Consider the following 9,251-nt stretch of genomic DNA (forward strand, 5'->3'; position numbering starts at 1 on the left):
CCTTATGAGCACAACCTGGCCCAAACCCTGTTTTCACAACTGTGTCTACCTGCTCCATGGCTCTTGGCAGTCATTGATCTATCACCATGGCTCATAATTGTGCCAATCTTGCACCACGACTCCCAGCCGTGCTGATCTTGTCCTGTGGCTCACACCAACCAAGCCTCAAAAGGGCACACAACGAAACACCTAATGATGGCGCAATAATTCTAGGAGCAGCTCACTTCACTTACACCCTTACGAGGGTTCTACAAGTAGTTCAAAGTCTCAAGTAGATCACCAAACAAGACCTCGCAAGCTGAAGATTATTTCAGTTGTCCAACAATCCAGCTTTCCTCAGTTGCACTCACGACAACGACTTCCATACACTCCAGTGCGAGAGGGTAAACTAATTGCTCTTCAATGCGAGAGGGTAAACTAATAGCTCTCCAATGCGAGAGGGTAAACTAATTGCTCTCCAGTGCGAAAGGGTAAACTAATTGTTTTCCAGTGCGAGAGGGTAAACTAATAGTTCTCTAGTGCGAGAGGGTAAACTAATTGCTTTCCAGTACGAAAAGGTAAACTAGTTCCCTGACACCTATCTAGGTAAGCTCTCAAGTGCGAGAAGACTACATAGCTTAAAAGATTGAATGCTTGAAGACTAATTAGGCAACGAATGACAGGAGGCAGCAACCACTTTGCACTCAACAGTTCACTCATTCGTCACTTCATCTTCAGCAGCTTCGATCTTAGCAACTAAATCCTTAACTGCTCTATCTATGGCAGCTGAGAAATCAAATTCAAACAGTTTCCTCATTTTCAGCAAGCAACCCAGACGACCCAGTCATTAGCTTCAGTCAGGCCGAGCAACACAAGTACATGGCCCCTGCCACACCTCTTTCTTGGCCCATGTTAAGCCGACTCCTGGCCCTGCCAGCCGACGTACCTAGGCCTGGGTTTGGTTCAAAACGGTTCAGTTCATTTTTTTTTTAGTTCGGTTTTGGTTTTTTTTTCTTTCAAAAAAATGAAAATTGAAATTTTAACATCTCCAACACAATCACACTTTAAGTCTTCCACTCCTAAAATAAACAAAACATTAAACAGTTGAGAAACTTGTTCTTGTATAAGAGTTGTATATCTTTTTTAAGAATGCTTACAGACCAGGACCTTAATCTGGCACCTTAGACATTCCTGTAAAAGAGTTTTCTTGTTTAACTTGTGAGACAAACCTTATTCCCTTCTCTTGTGCACGAATTTATTCTTGCCTCATAAATTTACATTGCAGTAGCAAAGGTGCTTATACATTCATGCACATGTTAATTGTAATGGTGTTGAAGCCTTAAGTTAAACAAATAAGATTGATGCTTTCTGAAATAGGAACTAGGAACTTGGTAAGGATCAGGGTTACCTTTCAGAATACAGAGTAAGGGAAGAGTAAGGGTTACCTTTCAAACTGAAAGGAGAACGACACCGTTTTACTAATAAAAATATTAATTTATAATTAATTATAAAACTTTGGTTCGGTTTCTGAACCCTAGAAACCAAACCGAACCAACCTAGATTCAGTTCGGTTTGGTTTAACAGTTTCAATTCGATTTTTTTAGGTTCATTTTTTTTTGCTTCGGTTCGATTTGGTTTTCGATTTTTTGAACCCACCCCTAGACGTACCACACCACTCTGACGGCTGCTCTGTGGCATCACCACCCAAGAAGAAGACAAGCAAAATTAAGTTTTTCTTACATCGGTACGGTGCAGAGAAGACAAAGAAATCAACGGAAGACGGTTCTTTGCACGGGCAAACAAAGAAGAGTGCTAGGGGAGGGGGAACAAATATCCTCTAGCTTTCTCTCTTTCTTGTAGGGATAAATAATTACCCTCCAAAGTTGATTTAATCCCCTACTTAAGGTAGGCTTAAATAGGCTTTGGAGGCGATTTATTGCCCTTTCCTAAAAGAATCTAATTCCAAGTCCAAGTGACAATCTGCATCAAAGTTGGAGATCTTTACACCTGCTGCCCTTTCCTGTGAGTATCCCAGCAGGTGTGGGGGCATTTGTGGAGCCAAAATAATCAAGAGGCGACGCGTGGATTTTTGGGTAAAAATAACAAAATTATCCTTGAGGTATACCGGAATTCCTACACGCGAGCAGTGGACAATCCTCCCTCAATCAAGTCAAAAGTGCCCAAATAGGTATTTATTTTTAAACATATTGCATCCATCCTCATCAAATCTTCTCCACAAGGTAACCCCTAAATTAATTGGTAAATTATTCAATTAATTAATTAGCTAATTAAACGCAAATCATGAACCTAGCCCACAAATTCATCCAAGTGGCCGGTTCTCCCTCTCCCAAGGGGGTCGGCCACACCCCTATAAAAACCCCATCACTCTCTCCAAAACTCAATTCCAATTCTCTTGCTAAATTCTCAAAATTCTCCAAACACTTTTCTCTCAAAATTCTAACTTTAGCATCAGAGATTCTTCAACCAAACCCCCCCCATTCATCGTGGGCGCATGAGGCTCTTGGCCTTGACCTAAGGTGTTATTTGTTTTGTAGGTGCAATTTTGTCCAAGAATAAGGAGGAAGAAATTTGCATCCACAACGGTAATGCTTGATAAAAAGTCTCATCTCTCCTCTATGTGAAACCATGGGAATTTGTCATCTTCACAAAGAAATCATGCACGAAGGTCGGCTTCCAGCGACAGAGCTCGGAATTTACAACAATGGGGTCATAAACAAGAAGCTTCCAAAAATTAATCATACTTTCATTTCATTTATTGTCTATGACATGTTCTCATATTTTAAAAACACCATACCACAACATCATTACCAATACAATTAAATATATTTCTCATTGTATATAACTAAATTATCATTTGACCATTAATTTTTATAGGATGTTCTTCCACATATTGATAACTGGAAAAGCTCTCCCTGCTTTGAAAAAGTAACAGTTTTGGTATGTTTCAATTATAAACTTATTATTTTGTTTGCCTTAACTATTACAAAGGTCATATAAAAATTTAAAAGGGAGATATTTGAAATTGTTGGGGTCAATTGCATCCAATGTCTCCTTGTTGGTTCCGCCAATGTTGGCATCAAGTTGATTAAAACCCTTGACTTCTGCAGTTAACTTGCTTACTAAATGCTTGCACTAAAGAAAATGAGCTTTATCGGCTGGTGCACAAGAGTGCACTTCCGTTTTCCCTTTACTAGTAAGGGGTCTTGTGGTTCCAATGCCGCCACGTTTTATGGTCCTTTTCTTTTAGTGCTTTGACCCCAAATAATAGCTTCGAGCTAGTTCAGTGGATAAAATGGCTGGATTTTGACACACATATATATATATATATATATGTGTGTGTGTGTGTGTTCGTTTAATTGTTACACATAGGTCAACAACTAGTCACTTTCATTTAAATGTAGTTAAAGGAACAACTAGTCACTTTGATAGTGTAATAATCTACGAGATTTGAACCATGATTCGTCTGTAATGCCATCGCATCCATGCATAGGCCCTACATTTGACAAAATGTAATAATCTAGGACGTAATCGCTAACGTTATTACAGTTTTATAACAACGTCGACTTTTTGTAACCTCACCATTATCCTTGAATCATGGTGCCCCGGCCCAGGCCTAATGCCACCAGGGCAACTGTCAATGGCCCAAAAATGAAAAAGGCACCAAAAAAAAAAAAACCAAGTAAATAGGTATAAAAGTAAAAAATAATGACTAGAGCCCTAATAGGGGCTAGAGGGCAAAGCCTAAGTTTGACAAAAGATGAAAAAAGGGCCCAGGTTTTGGGCATTACAAAAAAAAAAAATATCATAACAGGGACCACTCGGTCCCATTAACCCTAACTTTCAACAAATACATTCACCCTTCCCTGATTCCCCACCCCACTTCCCCCACTGTCCTGCCATCCCAGTCCTACCCTGACTCCCTTTTCTTCTCTCTCAATACTCAATTCCTTAACGGAAGAAAATATTTCAGTCAATGGAAGGGAAGATGATGGAGGTCAAAATCCATGGATTGGCTGGAATATGATTCTTTCAACTGTTTTCGTAATGGAAGAACCTGAAAGGAATCTTGGAATGCATCAGAAAGAGAGAAGCATATGTGATATAAAGGTAAAATAATTGTACCTTCTATATAAACAAAAAGAAGCTTCAAATGTTGCAAGTGAGAAAGAAGTCCTAGAGATCCAAGTAAATCATATAGTTTAATTTGGGCTGAATAATGGCCGATTATGATCACAACTATAGATCTGGTTACTCTAATGGCACAGGAGGAGGACCGCACACCAATAAATGGAACAAGACAAGCTATGCAAATGATGAGTGCCGCACAATCATCGTTGGTGCCGATGGAACACGAAGACAAGCCATATTAGCCACTATGACTCAAGATAGGCTAAATGGATTAGTAATCTTATGCATTGAAAATGATGAGATTGAAGACTTGGAGTATGATGATATAATTGATGATTTTGCTTCAAAAAATGTCAGAAGACAATTTCTTAAAGGTTGAAATTTCAAGGAGCTTTGCTAGGAACGGTTGTATATGATTGTATTTTTTATTGTCGGGGTTTAGATACTATGTCCCCCCATTGTATACTTTCTCAAGTAATATAATTTGGGCGTGAGGGCCTAGCCCCCTAGCTTCTACTGTGTTCCAGCCTTCGTAAAATATTTTTTTAAACATATGTTTCTGTATTAAAAAAGGGCACATTTTGAGTTTTCGCACTGGGCACCCAAAAACTCAGGCCCGGTTCATGGAAAGTAAGATTTCTTGTAATTTAGACATTGAAACTTAATATGAAAGCTGCTTTGCTATTACGTAACAACATAATTAATATCATAACAATATTATTCTATCATTTCACCATCATTATGCCTACGTTGATAGTGTAGTAATCCACGGCGCAAGAACTAATGTTGTTACAATAATATAACAATGTCGACATTATGTAACCACACCGTCATCCTTGAACCTTGGAAAGTAAAGTTTGATGAGTATGATATAACTTTATGTTTCTTGTAATTTAAACGTTGAAACTTAATGTCACGTTGTAACAATCTTAACATGAAGGTTGCACATTATTATGTAACAACGAGTATCGTGTAATGTAATACAAAATATTATTTCATAATTTTACTATTATTATGTAACGTGACATTGGACAATAAACCAATAATTATAATGTAATCTTACATTTTTTGTAATTAAGACTTAACATCATGTTAAAATTAACATGGCGCCTTACGAATACATGTCCTATAATGGTGTAAGTAAACAATAAGATTGATATTTGACAAAAAAAAAAAAAAAACAATAAGATTGATAAATTAAGGACCAAGATATAATTTAATAAATACATCAATACACGTGTACCAAGTAACTGCATGTGTGACTAAACCGAGTGTTTTGTAGAACATATATATGATCACTAATTAAGCATATGAGGTGTACAGTGCTCTTGAATTTAAAGAGAATTAAAGAAACTGGGCTAATACATTTTTCACCACATAATCAGAGATTATATGGTTTGCTTTCTCAGTTGGATGAAAGGAATCCCAGAATATGTATTTGCTTGCATCCGTACAGGTGAACGGGTTGTTTCGATTGCATGCGTAGCCCATTTCAAACATCCCAGTAGCACAGCAAGCCACCGCAGCCACCTCGAATCCTGTCAATCGCGAAGAATATTTAATAACCAAAGATGGTCATTCATTCTTTTAGACAAATTATAATATATTATATTTACAATTATTTATACGTGTCGAATTGTTAAATAAAAGTACATAAAAATTAACTATCACATGATGTCCGCCACCCAAAGAATATAATTAATATGTGACAACTTAAATGCTAAAGTGAGAAAAATGGGGCTCTAAAGTTTTGGTCTAGTGGTTGGGTGAAATTCATATTATTGATGTTTCCCGTAAGCACAGCACACTTCATAAGTCACTAGTCACTTACCATACGAAGAAGGCCTTCTTATAATCTGCATGAAAATATCGTATGGGTTTGAAAAAACCAATTTGATCCCAGTAAGCTCTTTATTGAGGCTTGTAGTCAAGGTCTTCAACTTGCCATTGAACTCCAAGGCCACATTGTTGTAACTTGAAATGCAGTCATTTCCACCCATCATATTGGTGGTTCTCTCCAATGGCAAGCACCCCATCGGAGGTAGGCCTCCTAAGGATATTTTCCGAGCTCCGAGACCGTAGAGTTGTTTGATGAAATTTCCTGCAATTCCAATGAGAAAATCTTGGTATAGTTCGATAGAGTATTGATTCGACCGGCCGGGGTATGAGTAGTAGTTTTCAAGGAAATCATTGGTTCCTAAGCTTGTCATGTGCAAAGCTTCATGGATTGTTTGCTTTGCTTTGTTTCCTCCTAGATGAAGTCTCAGTTTGCTCTGGTATTCCTTGTAGTACTGCACTTGCTTCCATAGTGGTATCACAGACTGCGAACAGGGGTAGGAGGTGCAAAACCATTATCATGTTGAATTACAAGGCCTACAATGATGAATTCAGATTTTGAAATAATTTTTTGGGGGTTTTGAACTTCAATCCTTGAAGAAGATTAAAATTCAATAAAAACCTGGTGTTCGATTGGATATTGATTTTAGTTGTACTTAATTCAAACTTATATTATATTTTTGTTTTAATATTTAATAGATATCTTATTAATGTCATTACATTAAAATTAAAATTATTTCTTATTATACACATTTTAATTCATTATATTTATTTTACTTCCTCTAATTAGAGTACATAAACGTCCGTATCATAATAAATTTTACTAAATTAGTGTACCGGAATATCCGTACCTGAATATATTGTAGTGAATTAGTGGAATAAAAAGATATGCAAGAACATAAGTGTACCGAAAAATTCCGTACCTAAATATATGCTACTAAACTAATGTACCGAAATGTCGGTACCTAAATATATTATAATAAACTAGTGTACTGAAATGTTCGTATCTAAACATATTATACTAACCTAGTATACCGAAATGTTTGTATCTAAATATATTGTAATGAATTAGTGGCACATAAGAAAATATGCAAAAACATGTGTACAAGAAAATCTTTACGAAAATATTTTCTTATATAAGATACTTATTATAATGAGAATTAAAATTTATAATATTTTCATAAAATTTAATTTATGAACACCATAAAATTATAAATAAAAAAGAGAAACATCTAATATGCTGACATTAAATAGAGTATAGAGACTAAAATTAATTTTTAATCTTGTATAAGACATTTTTCTAAATTTCATCTTATTTAATGATTAAAATCTAGTTTGAACATCATATATATTTTGCCTCGTTCGTAGTCTGTTGATGGCCATTGATTGACTGGTATCGGGTACCATTAATTTTTTGTTGCTATTAATTACCAAATAAATAGAGTATTGACAAAAAATATATTGACTAATACCGATAATGTAATAACATATTGTAGATTGACACTCAATACCAAACAATCTTTTACAAGTAGACATAACTTTAATTTTGTACCAGACAATCAATAGAAGAGATTTTTTGATGTCACCAGTTGTATACAACCATGTGTTTATCTCTGTTGTCAGTAACCAATCACATATATGACTAGTAATGTGACGAGAGTAATAGACACATTATGGTAGCCATTGGTGATATAGGACAAATTTTCCAGAAAATATTCTCTAGATGTTTAGAGGATGAACAAATAAATAACTATACGAGGAATCTTTATACTAAATATATGGCACGTACTAGCACATCTGAAGTTGCTGTGTCGTAGCCAGTGCCAGCAGAAGCAAAGGTGACTCCAGTTGCAAAATCTGATATGTTATAAGTAGGATCCAAGTAGGCAGGTACGAATGGTTTGAGTCCAAAAGCTTCGGAGATGAAGTCCGTGGGAACTCTGCCATTAGAGAATCTCCCAGTAGGCTTGCCACCGGCAAAGTCACGGCCATAAGGCGGAAAGTTGCTCCTGGCAATTGTGGGAATCTGGTTGTTGTTCCCAGCATCGACCGATGAGTCTCCGAACACAATGATTGCTGGAACTTTGGCACCAATTCTGGTGACCAGAAGTAGGCATTGAATTAGAAGAAGCCATGAAATGTGCATGTATGCCATGATCAGCTGCTTTGCCTATTAAGAATTACATGGAATGAGGAGGGGAGCTTCTCGTGTATAAATAACCTTGTTTGGAACATAAATACAAGTTCGAAATTATAGGCGTCGGAGTGGAGAAGTGGTTGGAAGTTTAAATTTGTCGCTAGTACTACACTCTGATTGGTCTGCAAGGAGATATCTAATTTTCTAGAATGGAAAAAAAAAACAAAATCTTTGTTTTACAAGAGCTATGGATGTACCATTAATTGAACCACTGAACGCACTGTCCTATATAATCTAAAATACAAATTGTCAAATTGCTTCTAGAATATATTTAAAGCAATATATATTTCTGCAGGGTGCTGAGACAATCAATTAATTCAAACAGGGTAGAAAAGGCAGGTGGCTACCTATATTTTCTATTATATTTGTTGTAGACGACCAAGCTTCTAGTACAATGTATGTTTAGACGGATGTTAATTTGATAACCATATCGGTTTTAGTTTTTAACTTTCATCTTTGGTGCTAGAGATATAGAGAGAAAGGATGGATGAAGAATGTTGGTGGGAGGGGAGGTGAAGAAATAAAGATGAGTGAATGAAATCAAATTCCTGAAATTGAAAACAACTTAAAACAGATATTGTTTTCAAGTTTGGGAGCTAATAATTGTGCATAATTAGATTTTCAAACTGCCAATAATAATTTCCTTAAGTTTTCATTTTGTGTACCTTTCCTCCTACATTCCTTCCTCAACTCTTATTCGTCTCTCATTTCTCCCATATTTCAAACACAAAATGTAAAAGCTAAAAATTATAAATAAAAATATTTTAGTTTGATGATGTTCGAGTCCAAAAAGAATATTTCTCAAGATTTTCCCCTTATTAACTTTCTCAGGTGAGTGAAAAAGTTCAAGGAGAGGGGAAACTACTCTATATCCCAGGGCAAATCGTATCACAAATCTCTTTGAGAGCTTACACAGGGGTTTTAGTCTCTTTTTCAATTTTTATAGATCGCCCACAAAAAGAATAACTGACAACAAAATTCAAACCTAGATCTTGTCTAGTGAACAGAACCCTTATTAATTTTATTGTTTCAATAACGTGATATTTGTACTACATACATTTACGAGTCGTCTTGCAAGCAACGTAGCACA

General features: G+C 36.1%; 1 protein-coding gene across 1 annotated transcript; it reads right to left on the reverse strand.

Annotated features, from left to right (window-relative positions):
• Positions 1-5,317: 5,317 nt before the first annotated feature.
• Positions 5,318-8,299, reverse strand: LOC103421569 (GDSL esterase/lipase At2g04570-like). The gene is made up of 3 exons (XM_008359614.4): positions 7,754-8,299; positions 5,960-6,449; positions 5,318-5,666 (listed from the first exon to the last, which is right to left on the reverse strand). Exons 1-3 carry the CDS (start codon positions 8,117-8,119, stop codon positions 5,473-5,475), a joined length of 1,050 nt encoding a protein of 349 aa, XP_008357836.1. The 5' UTR covers positions 8,120-8,299; the 3' UTR covers positions 5,318-5,472.
• Positions 8,300-9,251: the final 952 nt, after the last annotated feature.

The sequence above is a fragment of the Malus domestica genome, chromosome 09 (assembly GCF_042453785.1).
Source record: "Malus domestica chromosome 09, GDT2T_hap1".
In the NCBI taxonomy this organism is placed as follows: domain Eukaryota; kingdom Viridiplantae; phylum Streptophyta; class Magnoliopsida; order Rosales; family Rosaceae; genus Malus; species Malus domestica.